General features: G+C 41.3%; 1 protein-coding gene across 2 annotated transcripts in view; it reads left to right on the top strand.

Annotated features, from left to right (window-relative positions):
• ESYT2 (extended synaptotagmin 2) overlaps positions 1-25,801 on the top strand; it is a 362,124-nt gene extending 336,323 nt beyond the window's left edge. For both annotated transcript variants that reach the window (XM_030198737.1, XM_030198732.1), the window contains 2 exons: positions 14,113-14,162; positions 14,256-25,801. In XM_030198737.1, the coding sequence (XP_030054597.1) occupies positions 14,113-14,162; positions 14,256-14,301 (96 nt within the window). In that variant the 3' untranslated portion in view covers positions 14,302-25,801. The remainder of the gene's footprint in view (positions 1-14,112; positions 14,163-14,255) is intronic.
• The last annotated feature ends 1,623 nt before the right edge of the window (positions 25,802-27,424 follow it).

Raw genomic sequence — 27,424 nt, 5'->3', positions numbered from 1 at the left:
GGGTGTCTCCCGTGTCTTGCTTGCCTCTAGAAAGGATTCCGCTAAAAAGAGTTACTTTTTCAAGTGGAGGAGGTTTGTCGTTTGGTGTGAGAGCAAGGCCCTAGAACCTCGTTCTTGCCCTGCACAGAACCTGCTTGAATACCTTCTGCACTTATCAGAGTCTGGCCTCAAGACCAACTCAGTAAGGAATCACCTTAGTGCGATTAGTGCTTACCATCATCGGGTAGAGGGTAAAGCCATCTCTGGAGAGCCTTTAGTCGTTCGATTCATGAGAGGCTTGCTTTTGTCTAGGCCCCCTGTCAAGCCTCCTGCAGTGTCATGGGATCTCAACGTCGTCCTCACCCAGCTGATGAAACCTCCTTTTGAGCCACTGAATTCCTGCCATCTGAAGTACTTGACCTGGAAGGTCATTTTCTTGGTGGTAGTTACTTCAGCTTGTAGAGTCAGTGAGCTGCAAGCCCTGGTAGCTCATGCTCCTTATACAAAATTTCATCATAACAGAGTAGTACTCAGCACTCACCCTAAGTTCCTGCCAAAGGTGGTGTCGGAGTTCCATCTTAACCAGTCAATTGTCTTGCCAACATTCTTTCCCAGACCGCATACCCGCCCTGCTGAACGTCAGTTGCACACATTGGACTGCAAGCGAGCGTTGGCCTTCTATCTGGAGCGGACACAGCCCCACAGACAGTCCGCCCAATTGTTTATTTCTTTCGACCCCAATAGGAAAGGGGTCGCTGTCGGGAAACGCACCATCTCCAATTGGCTAGCAGATTGCATTTCCTTCACTTACGCCCAGGCTGGGCTGGCTCTTGAGGGTCATGTCACGTCTTGAGGGTCATGTCATGTCATGTTAGAGCCATGGCAGCGTCAGTGGCCCACTTGAAGTCAGCCACTATTGAAGAGATTTGCAAGGCTGCGACGTGGTCATCTGTCCACACATTCACATCACATTACTGCCTCCAGCAGGATACCCGACGCGACAGTCGGTTCGGGCAGTCGGTGCTGCAGAATCTGTTTGGGGTTTGAATCCAACTCCACCCTCCAGGACCCGATTTTATTCTGTTCAGGCTGCACTCCCAGTTAGTTGTTCTATGTAGGTCAATTTCTGTTATGCCCTCGCCGTTGCGAGGTTCAGTTGACCTGGGTTCTTGTTTTGAGTGAGCCTGAGAGCTAGGGATACCCCAGTCGTGAGAACAAGCAGCTTCTTGTCCTCGGAGAAAGCGAATGATACATACCTGTAGCAGGTGTTCTCCGAGGACAGCAGGCTGATTGTTCTCACCTATCCTCCCTCCTCCCCTTTGGAGTTGTGTTTTACTCATTCCTTTACTTGTCATTCAACTGAGCGGGAACAGTCGCGCACGGGCGGGAAGACGGCCGCGCATGCGCGGTGGGCGTGCCCTGCGTGTGGGACCACCCGCGAAGTTTTGTTCCGGTTGGTGGGGGCTGCCATGGACGTCAACCCAGTCGTGAGAACAATCAGCCTGCTGTCCTCGGAGAACACCTGCTACAGGTATGTATCATTCGCTTTCAGGTCGGCAAGTCTCTCCTCGTACGGTTTGCAACACAAATCCTAAACCATTTTTGTAGTTTTTCTTTGCACCGCTTCCAGTCTTTTTACATCTTTAGCAAAATACGGCCTCCAAAACTGAACACAATACTCCAAGTGGGGCCTCACCAACCACTTGTGGAGGGGCATCAATACCTCCTTTCTTCTGCTGGTTATACCCCTCTCTATGCAGCCTAGCATCCTTCTGACCACGACCATCACCTTGTCACATTGTTGCTTCACCTTTAGATCCTCAGACACCAACACCCCAAGGTCGCTGTCCTGAGCCAAGTTTACTAAGCTATCCCCTCCTATTTGGTAACTCTCTTTTGGATTTCTGCACCCCAAGTGCATCACTCTACACTTCTTGGCATTAAATTTTAATTGATATTACCACCTACTAGGGTAAAAACTGCCATTTGATTTCTCTCCAGATTAATCTACAAAATATCAGAAATCTAATAAAAAATATATTTTTTAAAAGTTTTTTTTTTTAATATGCTGATAGTGAACAAAGTGAAAAAAGTGATGAAACCTTGGCTTCATCACTTTTTTCACTTTGTTCACTTTTTGTTCATTCACGGTGTGGGTCGGCTACCACCGAACGCTGAGCTACCTAAAGCCATCACTCCAATAAGATAAGTAACGTTAAGTTAGTGTATTCAGATCTTACTAGCACTGTTGGGACTATGGTTGTCTAACAGCCTCAACTGTGAGCAACACATAGGATAGGAGGTGGTTGGTGCTATGATGGCTGGATGGGCTTGACACTACTAAACTGCCAGTCAGTTCGAGTGACAGCCTAGTTACTGAGCACTATTAGTATATTAAAAAAAACTTTTAAAAAATATATTTTTTTATTAGATTTCTGATATTTTGTAGATTAAATTTTAATTGCCAGACCCTTGACTTCCTCCAGGGTTTCCTCTCTATTGGCTATTTTCATGTTAGCCGCAAAAAGGCAAACCTTTCCTTCCAACCCTTCAGCAATATCTCCCACAAATATATTAAACAGAATAGGCCCCAGCACCAACCCCTGAGGAACTCCACTGCTCACCTTCCTTTCCTCCGAGTGGATTCCATTTACCACCACTCTCTGCCACCTGTCGGTCAACCAGTTTCCTATCTAGTTCAACCCTTTCAGCTTATTCATGAGTCTTCTGTGGGGGACCGTATCAAAGGCTTTGCTGAAATTCAAGTAGATTACATCTAGCGCATGTCCTTCATCCAGTTCTTTGGTCACCCAGTCAAAGAAGTAATAAGATTCGTTTGGCAGGATTTTCCTTTGGTAAATATTCTTTCTTTCAGCAGCGACTCCATTATTTTTCCTACCACTGACGTGAGACTTACCAGTCTGTAGTTTCCCACTTATTACTACTACTACTATTTAGCATTTCTATAGCGCTACAAGACGTACACAGCACTGCCCTGTCTCCACTTTTGTGGAGATGGACCACATCCGCTCGTCTCTAATCTCGCGGTACCTCTCCTGTCTCTAAAGATCTATTAAATGAATCTTTAAGAGGTCCCGCCAGGACCTCTCTGAGCTCCCTCAGTTTCCTGGGATGTATCCCATCCGGCCTCATAGCTTTGTCCACCTTCAGATTCTCAAGCTGTTTATAAACTCTTTCTTCCATAAATAGCACAGTATTCACTCCATTCCCAGATGTTCCCTTGGTAGCCAACCGCGGTCCTTCTCCAGGATTCTCCTGTATGAACACCGAAGAAAAATAATTGTTTAGCACGTTCGATTTATCTTCATCACTTTCCAAATAGCCATTTTCATTATCTTTCAGTCTCGCAATTCCATACCTATCTTTTCTTCTTTCTCTCATATATCTGAAAAAGATCTTGTCACCTCTCTTTACATCTTTAGCCATTTAATGTGCTAAACAAAACATATTCTTCTGTCCTTTTAGTAGTGACTCTGTTATTTGCCCATCAGTGAGATCAGACCACTAGTTTCAAGCTTCATCCCTGTTTTTTTGCCACACCTTGAATCCTCTGGAAACTATGCCTCATTTTCCAAAGAATGATTAAACAAAGTCTTCATGAGAATTTATCCAAGCCCCCCTTAATGTTAGGATATATCCCATCTGCTCCATTGCCTTGTTTTATTTGTTTTGCTATTTTTATGTGAATCCTGTCCTCTTATAATGGAATGGTATCTATACCTCCATGTGTGCTCATGCTGTCTGTGGTCCTTCTCCTACGAAATTTGAAGAAAAGCATTTGTGCCTTGTCCTAGTCACTTCCACACAAAAACAGTTTTTTGCTCTCAGTTCTCTGCATGTCTTCATTATAGAAACATAGAAAATGATGGCAGATAAAGACCATATGGCTTGTCCAGTCAGCCCATCTATACCATCTGCTAATCTCTACCATCCCTTCCTCTCCCTTAGAGATCCTTTGTGCTTGTCCCATGCTTTCTTGAATTCAAATATAGTCTTTTACTCCACCACCTCCATGGATAGGCTGTTCCACCCATCTACCACTCTTTCCATAAAAAAGTATTTCCTTAGATTACTCCTTAGTCTAGCCTCTTTCACCATCCTAGGGTCACCTCATTCTAGAGCTGCATTTCAGTAGAAAGAGGCCTGCTTCCAGTGCATTTATGCCATGGAAATATTTAAATGTCTCTATCGTATCTCCCCTCTCCCTCCTTTCTTCCAAAGTATACATATTGAGATCTTCCTGTTCTCATATGCTTTATGACAAAGATCACTGAGCAGTGTAGTAGCTGCCCTCTATATTGACTGCATTCTGTCTATACCTTTTGAAGGTGCAATCTCCAGCACTGTAGGCAGTAGTCTAAATGAGGTTTCACCAGCAACTTATAGGAAGGCATTTTTACCTCCTTTTTCATGCTGGCTATTCCTCTTGCTGTGCACCCAGGCTCCCTATGGCTTTTTGTCATGACCGTTTCTAGCTGTTTGGCCACCTTTAAGAGATATGATCAGTCCTAATTCCCGCTCTTCTTCTATGCACAGAGTGGAGGGGTTGCCTAGTGGTTAGGGCACCGGTCTTGCAGTCCAGGGGTGGCCGGTTTGAATCCCACTGCTGCTCCTTGTGATCTTGGGCAAGTCACTTAACCCTCCATTGCCTCAGGTACAAACTTAGATTGTGAGCCCTCCTGGGACAGAGAAATATCCAGTATACCTGAATGTAACTCACCTTGAGCTACTACTGAAAAAGGTGTGAGCAAAATGTAAATAAATAAATATTTCACCTCCTATCTTAGCTGCCAAATTCTAGACCATTCTTCAGGCTTTGCTAGAACCCTCCTAGTGTTATCTACACCATCCTGGGTGTCTACCATCTGTGCAGATTTTGATATCGTTCGCAATTAGGCAAACCTTTCCAGTCTTTCTGCAATATCCCTTACATAAATGTTTAAAAAAAAAAACCAGACTAGGAGTCACAGGTAATTCCCATTTCCTCAGTGAGCTCCATTTACCACTACCCTTTACCTTTCACAACTAACTTCTAATTCAGCCCACCACTTTAAGACCTTTACCAGTGGTTCCCAAACCTGGTCCTGGAGGCACCACAGCCAGTCAGGTTTGTGGGATTTCCACAATGAATATTCATGAGAGAGATTTGTAGGCAGTGTATGCATATCTCTCTCGTGAATTTTTATTGTGGATATCCTGAAAACCTGATTGGCTGGGGTGCCTCTAGGACCAGGTTTGGGAACCACTGAGCTGTACCGAGGGTGCTCAGTTTATTTATACTTCACCTTTGCAGAACCGTGTCAAAGGCTTTGCTGGAATCTTAAGTACACAACATCTAGTACTCTCTCTCAAACCAACATTCTATTCATCCAGTCAAAGAAATTAATCTGACAAGACCTACTTTTCTAGTAAAACCATTGCTGCCTGAGGTTTTGCAATCCATTGGATTCAAGAAACCACATTATCCTCTGTTTTAGAAGATTTCCATTAATTTACTTACTGCAGTGGTCAGATTTACTGGCTTGTGAGTCCCAACCACCTCCATACTTCTGCTTTTGTGGAGAGGGCCCACATTCACCCTTTTCCAATCCTCTGAGATTGTTTCCAACTCTAAAGAAGCATTGGAAAATTCAGAGAGCAGAGCCACCAGAATTTCCTAAAGTTCCTTCAGTACCCTCAGATGTATCCCATCTGGCCTGCCCTTTATCTATGAACACAGAACAGAAATATTTATTAAGCAGTTATGCTTTATCCTTATCAGCTTCTATTTATTCCTTCTCTTCACCCTTGAGTTTCACAGTGCCACTTTTGCACTTCTTCCTGTCACTAATATATATCTTTTAAAAAAAAAGTCCCCCCACCCCATTTTACTTTATTGGCTTTTTTGTTCCTTTGCTTTCCTGCCTACTTTACCAGCTTCTTTTAGCTTTTCCAGATGTTGTTGCCTGTCTACCCTTCTCTGCGATCTTGCGTAGTTTATGAAAGTTAACTTTTTTCCTTACCTTTTCAGTCTCTTTTGAGAACCAAAGCGGCCTCAATTTCATCTTACTTTTATTTCATAAAATATGGTTTGTTACCCTTAAAAAGCTCCTTTCAGTTTTGTCTACTGCTTTTCTACCTCCCCCAGATGTTCCTGTTTAGAAAATAAACTCATTGAGGTAATCCCCCCATCTCAACAAAGTTAGTTGCTTCGACGTATAGAACCTTCACTTTTGAATGAACCCTCTCCATGCGTGTCTTATTATTGAACCACACAATCTGGTAATCACTGGATGCCAGCTGATCACCTACTATAATATCAGAAATGCTCCTCATTTGTACACACTAGGTCTAGTATGGCACCATGGTTCCTTTACCAACTGCTACCCCTCAAGGCAAAACCTAGTAAATACCAGCTAACAAATATGTAGGAAATCAAGATAATTCTGTGTGTTCTTTAGTAGGTTTAGCTATAAGTTAAACTACAGTTTCATTCAGAAACTAGGGTTTGCCACTCTGAGTTTAGAAGAACCCGAATTGTTTTCTGTCAGCTTCTATACATCACTGTATGAAGCAAAACCAAATGTATACAAAATTAGCTCAAACTCATTTTTAACAATTTTGTCAGTTACTAGGCTTTGCCTTGGGGAGTCAGAATTGCTAGTACTTGATTTATACACAAAAATAGGACTGTGGAGCACTGAGTAATCAAACAAATAAACCCTAGTAGACAAAAAGTATAATTCTTATCAGCAACCAGTAGTCAATTAAAATGCACTATAAAGATTTATTTATTTATTTATTACATTTGTACCCCGCGCTTTCCCACACATTGCAGGCTCAATGCTGCTCACATAGTAAATAATTATAATTACAATTACAAAGTCTTTAAAGAGAATATTGTAAGCTGTAGTAAATGTAGTGAGAGTGGGGTTTTGAGGAATAAGTGAATTGAGCATGTCGGGGCAAACAAAGGTAGGGTAAGCAAAAGGAAAAGGGATTGGGAGGGTGAAGAGAAGGAGGATGGAGAGGAAAAGATAAAGGGCAAAGGATGGATGGGAAAAGATAAGGGGATAAGGAGATTGGGAAATATAGGTGCCTATGACATACTTGAAATTTCTGGAGAGAACTTTTGAATGAGACGGTATTTGTTGAAGGTATACTGACAATTGGGTTAGTTCATTCTGAACCTTTAGTATGAAGCTGGGAGGAAGGGTCACAGACATATGCAAATTATTGAACTTACTGTGGAAAGAGGGATCGCTAATTGCGGTCATTTGTACATGTAAAATGATCATAACTACTAAAGGTAAAGGATCAGAGTATGTTTAAAGAAAAGCATTCTCAGTGTGCCTTCAACAAACAAATCCTATCTCGTTCAAAACCTCTCTCCAGAGGAGTTTCACTCTCCCCCTCCCAAATCCCTTACTACAAGACATTATTTTTTTATAATTACTTTTTTTACACCAGAGTTTCGAACAGTCCTTCACTTTCTAACTCACTCCCTCCTTTCAATAATAATTATAGGAGTTCTCTTCTAATATACAGCAAGGAATAATTTAATAGAATCCATCTCCACAGAACAGGTACATTTTCAACATTACAGTATTTTTAGTATCTATTTTTCCTCAATATGCCAACCTTGTTCACAATTCAAAAAATGTTAATACAAGCCCAGTGGTGTGCCTCTAAAATTATATATAACACCATCTTGTGAGTATCTCTGGATTTGAGGTCTGACCTGGCAGGAGACTCACTTGGACAGGCTCCATTGGCCTTTTGAGTGTGTGATGCCTGATTCCTCTACCTGGGGCAGAAAGGTGTTAGTAGGTGAGATTTATCTCCCTTTTCCAAAGGAAAATCCAATCAAATACCACTGTTAGTTTAGTTCTCTAAAGATTTCAGTCCTCTGTGACCTGTACTGACAAGTTTCCCACTCTAGAGGAATCCTCTATTAACTCCTTTAGACCCTCAGCCCTTTTTTGGCCAAGACCTGTAACTGCAGCCTTGTTCAGCCCTGAGAAAAACTCTCAGAGAAGAAGAGAGAGATCATTTCCCTATATCCTAACTCATTTTGAATTCTAACCCTCTGTAGGAGAAGAACTTTAATTGCAGCGTTTCAACTAAACTCTGATCCAATCCCCTTTTTACTATCTCCTGGGCCACCTCAACTGCCCTTTTATCTCTCAGGGAGAAGTGTTTGTCTTGCCACCAAAAACTGATTCCATTACTCCTGAACACTAAGTGCTGTTCTTTAAATATACTCTGATCTTTTAGCAGTTATAATCATTTTGCATGTACAAATGATCACAAATAGTGATCCTTCTTTTTACTGTAAGTTTAATAATTTGCATATGGTCATGACCCTTCCTCCCAGCCCCACACAGATTTCAAAATGTAGTGTAACATTTGCCCTGTCTCAGAAGAGAAACAGGAGAACAAAAATGTTCTACAGAAACAGCAAAAGGCAGAGGCGGCCAGGGGAATAATGATGTCACTGGACACTCAAATTAATAATTTATTAATGACCCGGCACAAGTACCTGCATCAGGGTTCCTTGATTTTCAATGTGAATAAATTCAAACCTGGGGGGAATTTTCACAAACTTCAAGTCTCTCATATAAGTAATTAATTCAACAAAGGTACTGCTACACCGGCTCATATATCGGCTCATAGGCTGAAAAAAACCTCCTTCATCCGCAGGTAGACACATCTTCATTCAAACACACTGTCAAGACATGTAACGCCTCCTCTTGTGGGATAACAGTATACATGGATTATATTACTATGAATATTTTTAATCAATTTTAATAGAATTCTGTGTACATTCTTTAAAGTAGAGACTCAGCTTTACAGCAGAAAACTTGACTTGGTCCCACTGACAGTGGCTACTGTTTCACTCATAGATGCATCAGGGTAAGCCAGGACCAGTTATCAGTGTCCGTTTCAAAACCAGTTGCTTCAAGTCAAAGCTGCTAGAACAGTTCTCCCTGTAAACAATCCATGATCTCCCTACCTCTACATGACCCCACAATAGGGATGCCCAACATCTGGCATATTAAAATAACCTGTTAGTATCACTTCCCCATTCTTAGCTATATTGTGAGTGTATTTGATTAAATCTGTCTACTTCTTCCTGTGAACGAGGCCTATATATCTCACCAGTGTAAACAGATTTTCTATTTCCCTCTTTTAGATTAACTCATAGTGCCTCCTCCTTACCCCATAAGCCCTGCAATTCTGTCACTTTAATATTATCTTTAACTTATAACACCACTCTTTCTCCCTTTCTTCCTACCCTGTCCTTCCTAAATTGATTTATATCCTGGTATAACTATTTCCCTATCATAGTTCTTTGTGAACCACATCTCTCTGACCACCACTAAATCCAAGTCAGCCTCTAGATCTAGAACCTTATTTCATATACTATAGGCATTCGTATACACAGCTTTCCAGATGTTGCTGTTTTATCCCATTTCTGTAGAGCTATTTAATGTTTTATTTACCTAGGGGCTTTGTTCACCCTTTCCCAACTATCCTGCTAAAAAAAAACCAAACAAACAAAAAAAAAACCCAGTAGATTAGCCAGTCTGCTGCAGAAGACACTTCATCTCTTCTTCGATAGGTGGACACTATCTTTGCTCAGCAGCCATTGGAAAATCATCCAGTGGTTCAGAAAGCTTGGAACACTTTGTCACCATCCATGCAGCCATGCATTTGTCTCCAGGATACAAACTTCTCTGCTTTGGCCTTTTTCCTTGATTGAGAGGATCAGCAAGAACACAATCTGCAACCTGTCTCCCAGAGCCATGAAGTCCCTTTTATTTATTTTTATTTACTTATTTTATTGCATTTGTATCCCACATTTTCCCACCTATTTGCGGGCTCAGTGTGGCTTACAATACATTGTAAATAATGGAAATACGATTACTTACAATTCAGTTATGGATTACATTGTGAGAAGTTAAGCGAAGACAGAGTCTTCGCTGATATGTTCGGTGGGATACCTAGCAGTATCACTTGTGTCTTCTTGGCTTTACTACCATAGATGGTAGGCTAGGAGCTACATTTCTATGTATAGCTAACTTTAAACAGGTGAAAAAAATTTTTGGCCACAAAATCTTTGCAAAGTTTTATTTTTAATGGTGAAGATAAAGGGAACATTGCTCTGTGCTTAATAAAAAAGAAAATGTATGTAAATGCAGAAGTATAATTGTCTCAGAGCCTTCCACAAGATGTGCAGGGTTTTTTAACCTATGAGAGTCAGATTTTTAAAAAGTAAATCAGTTTTACATAAACACTAACATCACAGAACTCAAGTAGGAAGGCAGGTAGTGAACTTTCTCAGAGGACAAGCAGGACTACACTTACTACATGTGGGTTACGCCATCTGACAGAGCCCGGCACAGACACTACCCAGCGTCTGGAAACTTCAGAAGCCTTTGGCAGCCCCATACTCCACACGTGCAGGTGCCTTCCCGCCTGATGATCACACAAGACCAGCAGTCTGTTGTTTTTTCATGGACCCAAGCTGATATGTTTGTTTTCTGCTCTTCTCCAGTATTTGGAACATAAAGACAGAGCCGGGCAGACTTCTATGGTACATGTTCCAGAAATAGCAAAGAAAGTCCATGATCAAGTATATATCATCACGTTCATTGTTGATTTAATTTAGAATTGAGAATGAATGTGATAGGGAAACTGGATGAACCATTAGGTCTTTATCTGCCATCACTATGTTACTATCAGGCTTATTTTCGAAAGTGATCGCCGGCCATCTTCCGACATAAATCATGAGATGGCCGGCGATCTCTCAAAAGGGCGAAATCCGTATAATCGAAAGCTGCTTTTTTGACAGCATCGCCAAGCCAGTGAAAGTTCAAGGGGGCGTTAGGCGGCGTAGCGAAGGCGAGACATGGGCGGGCATGGGCGTGGCTACCAGATGGCCGGCTTTCGCGGATAATGGAAAAAAAAGCGGCGTTCATCAGTATTTCACCGGGTTTACTTGGTCCTTTTATTTTCACGACCAAGCCTCAAAAAGGTGCCCCAACTGACCAGATGACCACCGGAGGAAATGGGGAATGACCTCCCCAAGCTCCCCCAATGGTCACCAACTCCCTCCCACACTAAATAAAAATAAAAACCTTTTTTGCCAGCTTATATGCCAGCCTTAAATGTCATACCCAGCTCCCTGACAGCAGTATGCAAGTCCCTGGAGCAGTTTTTAATGGGTGCTGTGCACTTCAGGCAGGCAGACCCAGGCCCATCCCCCCCACTACCTGTTACACTTGTGGTGGTAAGTGTTGAGCCCTCCAACCCCCCCAAAACCCACTGTACCCAGATGTAGGTGCCCCCCTTCACCCATAAGGACAATGGTAGTGGTGGGGAGTGGGTTTTGGAGGGGGATTTGTGGGGGGGGCTCAGCACCCAAGGTAAGGGAGCTATGCACCTGGGAGGTATTAGTATATTTTAAAAAAATTTTTAGAAGTGCCGCCTAGGGTGCCCGGTTGGTGTCCTGGCATGTCAGGGGGACCAGTGCACTACAAATGCTGGCTCCACCCACGACCAAATGCCTTGGATTTCGCCGGGTTTGAGATTGCCGGCATTTTTTTCCATTATCGCGGAAAAACAAAACCGGCCATCTCAAACCTGGCGAACTCTGGCATTTGGCCGGGCTAAACCGTATTATTGAAAAAAAGATGGCTAGCCATCTTTTTCGATAATACGGTTCCGGCCAGCTGTTGCACCGCCGCCAAAATAGATCGCCGGCGACGTTCGATTATGCCCCTCCATGTAGCACTACTATTCTCAGCTCAACTTGTTTTTTTCCTTGTGCCTTATGTGTTTTTTTCCATAGGTGAGCGAGACCATTTTTCTATTTTCTCTCCTTCCCTCCTCGCTTAGTTCTCCTTAGTTTTGCTGGCCCTTTTAAGGAGTGGAGGAGTAGCCTAGTGGTTAGTGCAGTGGAGTTTGATCCTGGGGAACTGAGTTCGATTCCCACTGCAGCTCCTTGTGACTCTGGGCAAGTCACTTAACCCTCCATTGCCCCTGGTACAAAATAAGTACCTGAATATATGTAAACCGCTTTGAATGTAGTTGCAAAAACCTCAGAAAGGCGGTATATCAAGTCCCATTTCCCTTTCCCTTTATTTATTTTTGACACAATTCCTATGCCCCCCCCTTGCCTAAGCTCGGGAGTATGTCAGGAGTATGTTTAAAAAAAAACCCAAAAACCATTGAGCCATTTGATTTACATAAGTGTTGCCATACTGGGACAGAAAGAAGGTCCATCAAGCCCAGTATCCTGTTTTCAACAGTGGCCAATCCAGGTCACAAGTACCTGGTATGATCCCAAAACAGTGCAATACATTTTATGCTGCTTATCCCAGAAATAAGCAGTGGATTTTCCCCAAGTCCATGTTAATAATGGCTTATAGACTTTTCTTTTAGGAAACCATCCAAACCTCTTTTAGACCCCGCTAAGCTAACTGCTTTTACCACATTCTCTGGCAACGAATTCCAGAGTTTAAGTACATGTTGAGTGAAGAAATATTTTCTCTGATTCGTTTTAAATTTACTACTTTGTAGCTTCATTGTGTGCCCCCTAGTCCTAGTATTTTTGGAAAGAGTAAACAAACGATTCACGTCTACCCATTCCACTTCACTGATTATTTTATAGACCTCTTATCATATCTCCACTCGGCTGTCTTTTCTCCAAGCTGAAGAGCCCTAGCCACTTCAGCCTTTCCTCACAGGGAATATAATCTAGTGAGTTCATCACATGAAAAAATTTTCAAAATCTGAGGATAACCAGCTACAATTAACGTGAAGCTAGAATTCTCTACGTATCAATTACTGATTTAAATCTAATGGAGCATTAACAAACAATTGAGATAAGGGGCTTAACACAGCGTCAACCTAAGTGAGCAGCAAATAAACACAAAACTGCAATAAATGGGAATTTAGAACCCAAAGTCCCACATCCGGGGGAGGAGTGTGTGTGGCAACAAATTTCTCCTCAAATTTGGATGCTCTTTAGCAAGAATCAACCCCACTTTCACATCCAATATGAATAATATTCCACTATATATTTGGAGGGTCATATTTGGTTAAAAATTATATGAACAGCAGAAGGTAGCCAAGTTTCGTTAACACAACGTATCTTTGACATAGTCAACAAACACCTCACAAATGAGCAATGTCTTCTTGTTTTTAACAGATCTAGAATTAACTAGTCCAAGCAGAACCATAACACACCATTTTATTTTGAATAGGGATTCCTAGAGAAATCACTGTGAGCTACGTGGACAAAGCTATCATGAAAGATATTATTGTTATTGCAATACTGAAGTTGTCACCATATAGAGTTGTGGTCTAACTTTTGACTACTTTCCAAATCATGTTATTTTTAATAAAGAAAAGTTACTCACCTATAGCTGGTGTTTTTTGAGGACAGCAGGACACACATTACCACATGTGGTTGATGCCATCCGACAGAGCCTGGCATGGATGCTACTCAGCATTCTGGAAACTTCAGAAGCATTTAGCAGTCCTGTATCATTCATGAGCAGGTGCCTTCCCACTCGACTCAATTATGTGGGACCTGTTAAACATAAAGCTTAGAGAATACAACTTCTAAGGGAGATGGGAGGGTATATGGTAATGTGTATCCTGCTGTCCTTTGAGAACATCTGCTACAGGTAACTTTGCTTTTTCTGAGGACAAACAGAACCACACTTAGCCATATGTGGGAATCCCTAGCTACCAGGCTCACTGAAAACAACAAACAACTAAAACTTAAAAATACATTCCTGTTGTGTAGATGCAGTCTGGAACAGAATAAAAATGGGTCTAGGCAGGTGGAGTTGAATTCTAGATGCCAAACAAATTCTTCAGAACTGGCTGATAGAACTGACTGTCTCGTCAGGAATCCTGCACAAGGCAATACTAATATGTAAATGCAACCAAAGACCACGTTGCAGCTTTGCAAATCTCTTCAAGAGAGCAAGTATTGATTATGGAAGAGCCAGGACCAAATCTTGAATGTAACATTATGGCTATTGTAAAGTGCTGTTTCTATGTTGAGAAGTAACTGAGTGCAGTGCCATATTCCTTCTTTCTCCTCTGTTACAGTTGTTGATAGAGCTGACACCTGAAGACGTTGCCAAAGGCTGGACTCAGTGGTAAGTAACTGTTCCTAGGCCAAATGCCTGTGATTGACTTTTGCATTGCGGCTGTTATTCGCTGAATGGGAAATCCTTTTTTTTCCCTTGCAGGTATGATTTAACAGAAGATGGTACAAGGCCACAGGTTGTAACCTAGAGGCACATCAACAGCTTTCTAGATGGCACCCATCATAACTGCATTATTTTAGCAGATGTACCAATATTATTTTTATAGCTTCATTTATTTAGGTATTCGACATGCACAATACTTTTATATTTTAAAAAAAGAAAGTTTATGCATATTTTAAAGTCCTGTCATTAATCTTAATTTGCTATAGATATTTACTTCTTACTGTAATGTGCAGTAGATTTTTAATAATGAAATAGACCTGTGTGACAGTTGTCCTGTATAAGGGTGCTTTCCTTCTGCCTCATTTTGTATATCACCAGTGTATACCATGTAAATATATACTATTTTTTTTAATCTTCTAAAAGTATTTGAAGGCAAAAGAAGACAACAGAATTAAGTAATTGCTATTTTTAATCTAATTGCATGTTTCATTCTAAGTGCTATAAAAGCATCCTTTTTTCCCCATTTGGCAAACAAAATCTTTTTATATGGATTGTACATAATGAAGAAAAAAAAAAGGACAGATTGAAAAAGCACTGTTGGAAGATTAGACGGAGAAATGTGGTTTAAAAAAAACCTAAAAGAATAGTGGACAAAATATTAGCATATGTCCATGTGTCTGGCTATAACTGTGTTTTTTGGAAAGTCCTACAAAAGAATGATGTCCATGGAAATGTTTGGGAGCTAAGATGTAGGCAGCATAATAACAAAGCTAAAGGGGTCAGGATACTGAGTGCACTAATACTGGCCATTTACACACACAAAGTGTTTATCATGCATAATAACTACAAATCTTAAATAACTTGAATGAGACAGATGGTAATGTGCATGCATTCTTTACCTACAGATGTCATCACACACACACAAACTTAACTGAATCTCCATGAGGTGATGTAGCATTACTGCACCTGCAAAGCAATTGTGCATATGCAGTTTGTTAAAACTCTTTCAGACTAGGCTGCCCACACTAGCAGCACTTTTATTTTGTGTTAGTGTTTATGAAAACATTAGTGCACTTTAGTACAGTATATACGTCCCAAAGAGCAACATGTTTCTGAATCAAACATGCAGATCAGCAGAGCTATTTTAATTACTATTTAGGTTTTCTGAAAATATAGAAGTACTTACTTTGCCTTTAGCAAGAGAGGAATTTAGAAGATGAAATCCTGTTTTACTTTAAAATGGCCATTTCAGCCTAGTGGACTCAAGAAAACTGGCTAGGTAAATATTTGCAGTAATAAAATACAGGAGGTGTATTCTTAAGGAAGTAAGCTTGTCATTTGTTCTTTCCCTGGCATCAGAGTGAGTGCCTTTGCAGTGGCTTCCTGATAAGAGTTGGAGTGACCATACAGCTCCATATCTAAAGTAATATTCTCAAGTAGTCCTAGGTTTATCCCACTACAGATATGAACATATAGGGGAGAAGTTATCAAGATGCATTAGGGCTTTAAGTCAAATTATTTGCCCCTTAATGTGACTTAAAGGGCCCAAATGCAGCCTGACAAAATGTACAGTGTCAATGTTTTAAGTTGTTGCAGGTTACATAATAATGAGATGCAAAACATGAAATTGCATGTTTTGCATTTCATTACATGCAAATGCCCTAAAGCAACTTGCAGTGATACACCATAAGTCACATTCTTCGAGGACATACAGGCATGTGAAGGTGCCTTCCTACTGAACATGCAAGCACGGGAGCAACAGTCTTTCGTTTTTCACAGAGTAGAGGGGTTATATTTTTAATCTCTCGGCGCATCAACTTTTTACCTTTTGGTGCCTTCCTTTTCCATGTCAAATTTTCCTCATTATTATTTATGTTTGTTATGGATTAACTCATTATAACATTTTGTATTTATTGATTTTTTTTTTTTCGGCCCAAGGGGCCTCTGAAGCCTTCTGTCTACCAGGGAACCTTTGAACTTTCTTGGGTACACGATTACTCAAGCTCCCCAGGCCATTGAGCTTTTTGACCTTTTGTCAGCCATTTTTCCTTCCATGTCATCGAGGGTGCCAAATGGCTTTAAAAAGTGTGCTCGGTGTAACCGGACTATTTCAGGCAAAGACTCCCATAACTGGTGTGTTCAGTGCCTAGGCCGGACCACAAAGATATTCACTGTAACCAATGTCAGCGTAGTCCATTAAAGCCTACAGAATCCAGTGTCAAAAACGTTTTGGAGCTGCATTGACGTCAACGTCTGTATCAAGCATGGCAGGATATCTGGTCAAAGACACGGAACCTACATTGATGTGAAGTACACCCATGCAGCATTGAAATGATGGTGCTGCATTGGACTTGATGCCACATTCATGCCAGGACTTTACGCCCTCCTCGTCAGTACTTCAAGCATTGAGGAATCTGCAATCAAAAAGCCTAAGAAGCATCGCCTTCGCTCTCCTTCTAGGCACTCGTCCCACGCCTCTCCTGTATCCAAGCATCCATGCTGCAGTGAGCGCTCTACATTGAGAGCCTTCAAGGTCTTCTAGATCTCCTACCCCTGTGCAGCCTACATCTCGGGCTGCATCCACACCATCTTTTCAGCTAATACCGATGCCTACCTTGCATGAAGACGTTGGGCTATGCTCAAGGAAGAGCTCTCGGGGCTACTGCAGTTGCAATCTCTACAAGCATACAAGGTGCTTGCGCGTGCCTCAGCCCACCTGTGGATATATTGGAGAGACAGTCACAGGTGAGATCCGTACACCGGATCAACGTCAACCAACTGGAGCAGCTCGTGCCTGATTGATGCATGTATCGTCATCGGCAGAGGAGTTTTCTCCAACATCAGAAGCTCAGATTCCTCAGCACAGTTTGACGCATAGTCGATGTACAAGTTGGCACTCTTTCCCACGTACTCTTCATGATCAGTACTGTGCAGAGTCTGACTCAAAACTCCCCTGGGAGACAGATCATGACCTACAGAACCTTTTGGATGAAGAATCCTATGGCATTCCATCTGATCCTTCTCCGACACTACGGAGAGCAAAATCACCCCCAGAAAGTATATCCTTTCCAGGTTTTGTTCATGAAATGGTTCATGCTTTACCTTTTCAAGCTGGACATAGGAAGAACCTTGAGCAGAACTTTTTGAGGTTTTTGACTATGATTCCCCACCAAGAGAAGAAATTACAGTTCTTCTCCATTCAGTTATGAAAACCATTTTATTCAAGCTGTCAATCCAAATTGCGTCAAAGAAAATTGATAAAACGGAGAGAATACAAAAATGTGCCAGATTTGAAAGGATGCAGTGTCAGATCCTATGCTTTTGCTCCAGGAAGAGAAACAAGAACTTTGGATTCTTTTGGCAGAAAAACTTTCCAAGCCATAATGCTAACCAGTTGCATTTTAAACTTCCAGCTTTATTCCACCATTTATTTTAAATGATATACAGAGTTCTTTATCATTTGCTGAATATCTTCCTTCTGATAAACGAGAATTCCAGACACGCCACATAAAACTTCTTGCCTGTCAAAAATATCTTGCTAGATAGGCCGTTGATGCTTATGACATCTCTTCCTGCATCTCTGCTAGAGCAATAGCAATGCAATGATTGTCTTGGCTCAGAGTCTCTGGTCTTAAGTCTGCTGTCCAGGCGCACCTATCAGATGTTCCTCGTCATGAAGGCAACTTGTTTGGGACAAGGTTGAGGGCCAATCTAATCAGAAAATATACAGATAAAATAAAAACATCTGGGCCACATACTACTACACCTTCTTCTTCTTCTTCTACTAGAAGGTTTCAAGGAGTTTATAGACGCTGCAATTATTATCATTCTAGGTATCGTTATAATCCTATGCATCCTTCATCCCGGCAATCCTGTCCGAGGCACCAGCATGGCCAGAAGTCCCAAACACCACCTCAGTCAAAGCAACAGTCTAGTTTTTTTCTCCTTACTAGAGAATATTACACCGTCCAGTTGTTGATACCAACAGAACAGACCTTCCTGTCAGAGGGGGACTTTTTCTATTCCATCAAAGATGGGCTCCAGTCACTGGGTCTTACACCCAATCCAGTACGGCTACATTCTGCATTGTCAGACAAGACCCCCAGATGATCCACCAAGAGAGACTGATTTCAACTCCCTCCAATGCCAATTATTATGAGAGGAGCTCTTGGCACTCCTCTGACAGAATGCAATAGAATCAGTTCCTCTGTCAGACAGGGGTCGAGGGTTCTACTACAGGTATTTTCTGATTCCCAAAAAGACAGGAGGAATACGTCCAATACTTGATCTATGAGACTTAAACAAATTTCTTCACAAAGAAAAGTTTTGCATGGTATTGCTGGGGTCACTGCTCCCCATAGTACAACTCATCAATTAGCTTTGCTCTCTAGACCTCATGGAGGCATATACCCACAAACCTATTCTACCCACCCACAGGAAATATCTTCAGTTCTGCTGTGTGTCTCTACACTATCAGTACAAAGTCTTACCATTTGGCTTGGCCTTGGCATCTCGAGTGTTCACAAACTGTCTAGTAGTAGTAGTTGCAGCACTTCGGAGATGGGGCATCCATGTCTTCCCTTACCTGGACGACTAGTTAATAAAGACAGCTACTCAGAAATCCATCACTGATTCCATGAAGTCAACAATAAAACTCCTAGAACTCCTTGAAGTTGTAGTAGACTACCCCAAATAACATCTTTAACCGGTACAAACTTTGGAATTCATAGGGGCTGTTCTCAACACAACTCAAGGTTGAGCATTCCTTCCTTAGCAGAGGGCAAATAATATAATACATCTTGCCACTAAGGTATGCCAGGCGACTCCTATCTTCTTGTTAGTTGCTTTGCCTCCTCAGTCACATGGCCTCAACAGTTTGTCTCGCCTTCACTTTTGAATTCCTCAGTGCACTCAGTCCACGTGCCACCTTTCTGCCCGTATCCAGGTGAATTCACATCTCTGTCACTGTCTTCAGTGGTGGATGGTGTCACACAATCTAACCCAAGGCTCCCCATTCCAACCCCTTCCACATCACAAGGTTCTCACCACGGATGCTTCCATGATGGGGTGGGGAGCACACCTCGATGGTCTCCATACACAGGGTTCTTGGTCCCCGCAAGAACAGAGGTATCATATCAATCTCTGGAAGTTGCAAGCAGTCTGGAACGCTCTCAAGAGCTTCCTGGATCAAATTCTCAACTAGGTTATACTCGTACGCACAGACAATCAGGTGATGATGTGTTACATGAACAAGCAAGGAGGAACCGGATCTTACCTCCTTTGTCAGCAAGCAATCCAGATATGGACATGGGTGGCTTCCCAAAACAGCCTCCTCAGTGCTATTTACCTAGCCACAAAGCAGAATGTCCTGGCAGACAAGCTCAGCAGAGTCCTTCAATCCAATTAATAGTCTCTTGGTGTCTCAGTCATCCGTCAGATATTTCTTTTTTCTTTTTTTTTTTATTTTACGTTCAATTTTTATTGAAGTTTTATAAAAGCAGAAAAACATAAATTGTCTAATATTTCCCCAACTACAGGACCAAACCGCCAACAATCCCACCCCAGACCCCCCGTACTAAATTACCCTGCAAGATTCTAAGCACTCCATGGTCTTTTCAGAGCACTCAGTCTTTCCCTATGTAAACCTCCCCTCCCCCAACACCCACCCACCCCCCTCCCATTCCGACCTCCCATTTCCCAGACTTATTTATTATCCCTCAGTAACAGGTCTAGGTGCACCCATTCTTCAGCAGATGAATCGTAGCGTCCAAGTCGGCGATCCGTTAATTTTTCCAAGTCCCCCGTCAGATATTTCAGCATTAGGGAACACAACAGATAGACCTGTTTGCTTCTCCTCAGAACAACAAACTTTCTCAATTCTGTTCCAGACTCTATTCTCCCAACCACATAGTCCCAGATGCCTTCCTGCTTCACTGGGAGGACCTTCTCTATGCTTTTCCCCTTCTGCCCCGAATCAGGAAAAATGCTTCTCAAACTCTGTTGAGGCCAAGGAACCATGATTCTAGTTGCTCCTTACTAGTCTTTACAAATTTGGTTTCCTCTACTCCTAGAGTTGTTATCCAAGGAACCTTTCAGGTTAGATCCTTTTCCAACCCTCATAACAGAACGAAGGATCCCTTCTACATCTGAACCCTCATTCTCTAGCCCTCATGGCATGGTACCTGATGACTTAGAATTGTGGTTGTTAAACATTCCCCATGCAATCTCTCAGATATGTCTTGCTTCCAGAAAACACTCCACAAGAAAATGTTACCACCTAAAATGGGAAAGGTTTTCTCTCTGGTGTGCCTTTGTCGCTCTGCCCTATCGTGCTCTCTACCTACTCTGAATACCTCCTCCATCTTTCTAATTCTGGCCTCAAGGCTAACTCAGTCAGAGTACATTTGAGTGCCATAAGTGCATTCCATGCTAAACTTGATAACAGACCAATTGCAGTGCATCCCTTGATGGCTAGATTCATGAAAAACTCCCATAAAACCACCTTCAGTGGTATGGGACCTCAACGTCATTCTCACTTCTCTCATGAAACCTCCATTTGAACCATTGTATTCTTGTTCTGTAAAATTCCTAACTTATAAAGTATTGTTCTTGATAGCTCTTACTTCTGCCAGAAGAGTCAGTGAGCTCCAAGCCCTTATGGCAGATCCTCCTTACACCAGATTCTACCATAACAGGGTTTTACTCTGAACCCACACCAAATTCCTCCCAAAGTTTGGGGTTTCATCTCAGTCAATCCATTGTTCTGCCTATCTTCCCTAAACCACATTCTCATCCTGGAGAAGCCACACTGTATACCTTGGACTGCAAATGTGCTCTAGCATACTATCTACAACTCACAAAGCCTCATCAACAATCCTCCCAGCTCTTTATATCCTTTGGTCCTAACAGATCTATACTTGGGTGGCTGACTGTATCTCCTACATCTATGCTCAGGCTGGGCTGACTTGATGGCTGTGTCACTGCTCATAATGTTCAAGCTGTGGCGGCCTCAGTAGTCCATTTCCTTTGTTTCTTTTCAAGACATTTGCAATTCGGCTATGTGGTCTTCTGTTCACACTTTCATGACTCACTACTGTCTGGACCTGTATTCCAGACGGGATTGCCAGTTTGGACAAGCAGTTCTGCAGAATCGTTTTACTGTTTAAAAATCCAACTCCACCCTCTGACCTATTTTCCACCAGGCTCACTATTTGCTTGACTGTCAGAATATACTTTTTCTGTGAGCCTGGTAGCTAGTGAGTCCCATTTGTAAGAATAGCATTCTTGCTTGTCCACGGAGAAAGCTAAGTTACTCACCTGTAGCAGGTGTTCTCCAAGGACAGCAGGCATATATTCTCACAACCCACCCACCTCCCCTTGGAGTTGTATTCTTAGCTTTAACACTGTACTGCCAGTCCTGCGCTTGTGTATCAGGTGAGAAGGCCCCCATGCATGTGCAGTGGGGGCACTTCCTTAAAGATTTAAAGTGGCAGTACACCTTGGCAGTGTCCACACTGTGCTTTGTCAGATGACGTCACCCATTTGTGAGAATAAATGCATGCTGCCCTGTATGCTACAGGTGAGTAACTTAGCTTTAAGGCACAGAATCATGGTAAATTAACTCCAGCTTTTTGCTCCAAGGCCAGCAGAGCAGGGTCGTCGTCCTCTCAGCTTACTGCTCCCCCCCCCCCCCACGTGTCCCTGTAGCCCTAAAGGGGGCTACACATAGAAGCATTGGTGGTCCAGGGGATAATTCAGGCAGGAGTCCGGCACCTTCCACAGAATGATACGACCACTGCTAGAGGTCATGTTTCCTTATACAGCATTATTCTTTTACCATGGGTTTCAGCAGCATTTGGTACTAAATCCCACGGTAAATCAAGTTCAGTAAAAGACCTTTTTTTTTTAACCATACATTGATATTTTCCCTCCATAGTCCTGTTTTTCTTAGAGAAATCAGAACTGCATTTCTGTACATACAATGACATTAGAATGTGCCTCAATCTGATGTAAAAATTAGGTGCAGACAGTTATATCATCTACTTTTATGCAATATATATGTAGGCATATCCAGAGGAATACGTGATATAGGATGGGATTGGTATTTATACACACACTTTATAAAAATATATGAATATGTGCCGACCTTTAGCACTTGCACATTGTGCTTCAGAGCAGATGTAACTTTTCTTGGGAGCTTTCAGGTACATAGGAACAACATATGCACCTATGTACCCAGACACAATTTTGCATTCTTCTGGTTTAACACTACTTGGTTTTAAAAGCTACTGAGGTATTTCATTGTAAAGGTGAAAGATGATGATGTGAATTACTGATGTTAGAGAAATTTCCACTTAAAGCTTGCCGAGAATCCTGTGGAACTCTGGATCCCTGAGATAGCTGCTCAGTCCCTGGAAACTTGTAAGTCAGATGACTCGTATAGTTTTAAAATGTATAGTTGACAGCATTTTCTAGAATATATCCTAGAATCTCTTTGCCCACGGGAGGGTAGTGCTTACAGTTATATGTGCCATAGCAAATTGTGTATTTCATTCAAAATATTTAAATTAACTATTTTTAATAGATACTCGTTAAATGTACTTTTCAGTCACGGTTCCAAAGATAGTCTGCAGATGGGACTTGACAGATACTGATATATATATATATATATATATATATATATATATATATATATATATATATATATATATATAATTGTATGTTATTTAACATCATTTGCTTGTTAATCCTCTAAGAGATTAATCTGGTCAGCAATTCACAAACTTTGTTCAATGCCCCAGATGTGATCACAAAATCCTCATTTTGGATCATGACCATAAACCCATCGGTATGTGCAAATCAATGGGATGCTAAACTCGATGAGAGGAAGCAGGGACTGAGTAGTGCCACTGTCAGATGCTGACCTGGAACAGAGGCATGGGAGGAGAGGAAGGGCTGGGATCCTGCAAATTTTAGATCATGGCTGGGAAAAGGTTGGGAAGCATGACTTTTTTTAATTTGTTCATTTTCAGCAGCAGCACTTATGTTTTCTGTTTAAAGTTGTGTGGTGGCCTCTCTGCTGAAAATTAACTTTATAATTTCTTAAGTAGTTAATCTTTGAAATTGCAAATCACAAGATTTCTGCCTAAGATATTTCTGGACCACTAAAAGCATTCATTCTCCAACTTGTATACCTCACAAAATACTCCTAAGGTGATCATGTACAGTACATGTGTGTGTATTTACAAAATACTAAAATATATTCATTTACAGGAAAACTTTCATCTGAATATACTTTGTCTTTGATATATATATATATATATATATATATATATATATAAAATCAAGTGCTTAAAATGTTTGATGCATACAAATAGAAACTTACCTGATTTTTTTTCAACTTGATATAAAAATACAATCATTTTTATACAGCTATCTTTTTAAATTCTTCAGACAGAAGTGTGTATGAAAATGCTGATAAAACTGAAAATGTATATTTTCAGAAGATTTTAACATAATAGTACACTTTAAAACATGGACGATCAAATTATGATGAGACAAACCTCACCTGACCAATATAAAAACTATCACGCCTTATCACTGGCTCCTCTCACAATGGTGGTTATACCTGATTGCTGACACTGTGCATCTGTACTAGTGCTTATGGCTCAGGAGGAGAAGTTTATAACAAGGCATCTAAAAATATTTGAAAAATGTGACTAGTTTTACTGATTGTATAAAGGCAACATGGGCATCTGTGTGCCTTTATGCAGTGAGCACCTGAAAAGCACGAACATATGTAAATTTACAGCTGCACCAAAGCAGGCATAAATCAGTGTACATACTTTATGCATGTAGATGTATATTTATAAAGCATGCCTATACAGTGCAGCTTTGCCATGAGGAATATCTATGTGCAACAGATGTGTAAGTACACTCATTATTGTCAGCGCACATACTTATATGCACATAGGTAGCTGTGCAATTTCAGGAAAGCCCCTTCTCCATGTGTAAGAGGCGCTTAAAAAAAACTTTTTTAAATGACTTCCAAGTTGGGTCCCTCATGAACATCAATATTAGTGAGCTTCTTGTTAATTATCTTTTGCTTTTTCTGAGCTTCATGCCTAAGATCCAACATGTAAGCTTTCCCCCCCCCCCCCCCCCCCCCCCCCGTAAGTCCTGAGTCACAGCAACAATTTGCTTGCAGCATGTCACATATTTGCCTCCATTGTTAGTGGCTAACCATCTCATGCTAATTCATCTCTTCTGCCTCTTCCATAGCTGGTTGAATCCCACAGATTGCAAAATGTATATATAAAGCTGAACGCCAAGTTTGCATGCTAAAAAAAATAATTTTTGTTTGTCTAATAAAATAGAGTAAAGGTTTTGCTAACTATTGTACACCACTCAGGAAACCTATAATTGAAACTCACGCCCATTTTTAGGCTAAGTGGTGCTGCAGTTGGCTGGTGTATTTAACAAACAGTGGATCCTGTGGCCTAGACTTGTAGATGGTCTCTATGTGAAAGGGTAAAGTAGTTAGCAAATGAGAGAAGAGGGGAGGAGTCACCTAATAGCGCAACAGGATGAGAACCAGGTTTGATTCCCAGTGCGGCTCATTATGACCTGGACAGGTTATTTAACCCTGCATTGCTCCAGGTCCAAAACAGATTGTGATCCCACTAGGGACAGAGAAATTACCTGTATGTAATATAACCATATTGGTTGTACCACAGAAAGGTAGAAGATCAAGAATCTAATAAATATAAATAAGATGATCACAGCTCTTTAAACAATCTGCCAACTACTGAATAACGTCTCTATTATCAGCCTGAAATAGAAGCCAGTTGGGTGGACATGTGACTCTCTTAGTACAAAGCATAAGATTGGAATTATTCAGTTGAATGACTTTTGTTGTTAAAAAATCTCTCAGTGATCTCTATGGAAGTCAGTTTGTAGAGGAAAAAAGGGCTTGCTGCTTGGGCCGAAAATTAACCATCCTCAAGATGAACACTATTTTTCAAATATGGTTAGCTTTCACATGTACTTTACCTATCCTGTGCCTTAAGGGGGTAATTTTATAACAGGACACCAGTGTGAGAAGCCCAGAAAGATCTAACTACCTTTATAAAATAGGTTCCCAGAATTAGCTACAATAGTGTACAAATGCAAAACAGAGAAATTTGTAGCTGCTCTGAAAAATGTGTAAATATATGCATGTACTTATGTATATCTCAACACTACGGCTTCTTGAACACCTAAAATGACATGTTTTTTTCCATGCACATACATTTTATGCATTTATGCAATTCTCTAAAAGGCCTTTTCCATGTGGAAAAAGACTTTAGAAATGGAAAAATCATTATAAAATTACCCCATAATATCACATTCTAATAGTGTTTTCTTGTACAAATAATTTGTTTTGGTATTGACATACATTTGTAATTTATGTTAGCACAATCTGTTGAAAAAGTGCTTTTTCAATGATAGTAGAAGAGTGCTGCCATTAAAAGATGGTGTAATCCGAACATGAATCAGTGTATATCACTTGGATTTGGATTAAAGAGTTGAGATATTTTAATTTTCTTGATTGCCTCCTTTAATTAGATCTGAACTGGTTTGTGTGCATTCATGTAAGAATATAAATCTGATGTAGGTGGGCTTGGTGGTAATGCTGTCACAGAGCTAGTCGCTAGCTGGAATCCACCTAGCTGGATTTCGTCACGTGAAACTCCAACAATATCTGCAGTGGTAACAGCTGGTAGAGCCTGCAATACAGTGTTGGAAGAGCAACTGGAGGAGCCAAAGCCTTTCCCGTCTAGCACAAGGAGGTTGGTGGTGGGCTTCTCTGAGATGGGGAGGGAGAAAGTGGTATCTCCTAGAACGGGTGGATAACCATGGTCCTCAGTTTCACAACCCAGTCAGGTTTTCAAGATTTCTACAATGAATATTCATGAGATTGATTTGCATGTACTGCTTCCATTGTATACAAATAGATCTCATGCAAATTCATTGGGAAATCTTGAAAAACTGCCTGGGTTCTTGCTCTCGTGTCTGTACTATCAGGTTAAACAGGGTGAGAAAATACACTATTATGATTTTACCAACCTGTAACCTTTTATTTATTTATTACATTTGTACCCCACGCTTTCCCGCTCATCGCAGGCTCAATGCGGCTTACATAGTAACAAGAGAATACAATCTATAGTATCAGAATCAACAAAGGAGGTATGTGATAGGACAAATAAACAAGGAGTAAATGGGATAAAAGAGGTATGAGTGAAAGGACAGGGATAGGTAAGGAGGTGGAGCGATAAAGAAGTTGAGGAAGAGCATGGAGGGTAAGAAGGTTGGTAGGAGATAATATCTGAGTCATTGTTATTAATGATTAGATGAACCGGTAAATAGATGGGTTGCTTATGTTTGCTTATGGTAGGTCAAGTCGTTCGGGTAAACCTGTTTGAATAGATGGGTTTTCAATAGTTTCCTAAAGGGAAGATATTCACTAATTGACCGAATGTATCTGGGTAGAGCATTCCAGAGTTGGGATCCCAGGTATGGGAAGTTAGATGCATAAATAAAACTATCTGATCAGACACGCCAAAGTCATCTTTGACAATTTCAGCCCCTTCTCTGATTATTTCAGGCATTTGAAAGTCAAGGTGTTCCCCCAGCGTGGATTCTTTTTTTCCCCGTTGTGTCGCACCTGTGCTGTAACGAGTCAGCAGGAGAAATGCGCCCATGATGATGGCAAGAGAGAACTAGTGGGGACGTGGTATACTGTGAAATTGGAAATGGCTATCTCTAAAGGGTACAGGATGGGGGAAATCTACGAGGTCTGGCATTTTGAACAGACATCTACACAACTCTATGCAGCTTACATAAACACACATCTATGACAAAAGCAGAAAGTATTGGTGTTTCCTCAGTGGTGTACTGAGGCTGAACAACAAAACTGGTCCATAGATGACTTCTATCAGAACGAAGGTGTGCTTTTATGCGCTGATAACTGTGAACCATTAAAAAAAAAACCCGACAAATTGCATAACTGTTCTTAAACATCTTGTGGGGGAAGGTTGGTCAAGGAAGAAATCTACCTACCACAAGCATCGTGAGAGACCCCCCTGATGAGCTGTATATATACCTGTTTTCCCCCAAATACACCATGTCATCTTGCGATCTTATAGACGATGATGTGGCATGCGTTA

This window comes from Microcaecilia unicolor, chromosome 1 (assembly GCF_901765095.1).
Source record: "Microcaecilia unicolor chromosome 1, aMicUni1.1, whole genome shotgun sequence".
Lineage (NCBI taxonomy): Eukaryota > Metazoa > Chordata > Amphibia > Gymnophiona > Siphonopidae > Microcaecilia > Microcaecilia unicolor.
The sequence above is the reverse complement of the archived record's forward strand: the minus strand, read 5'-3'. Positions and strand labels throughout refer to the sequence as shown.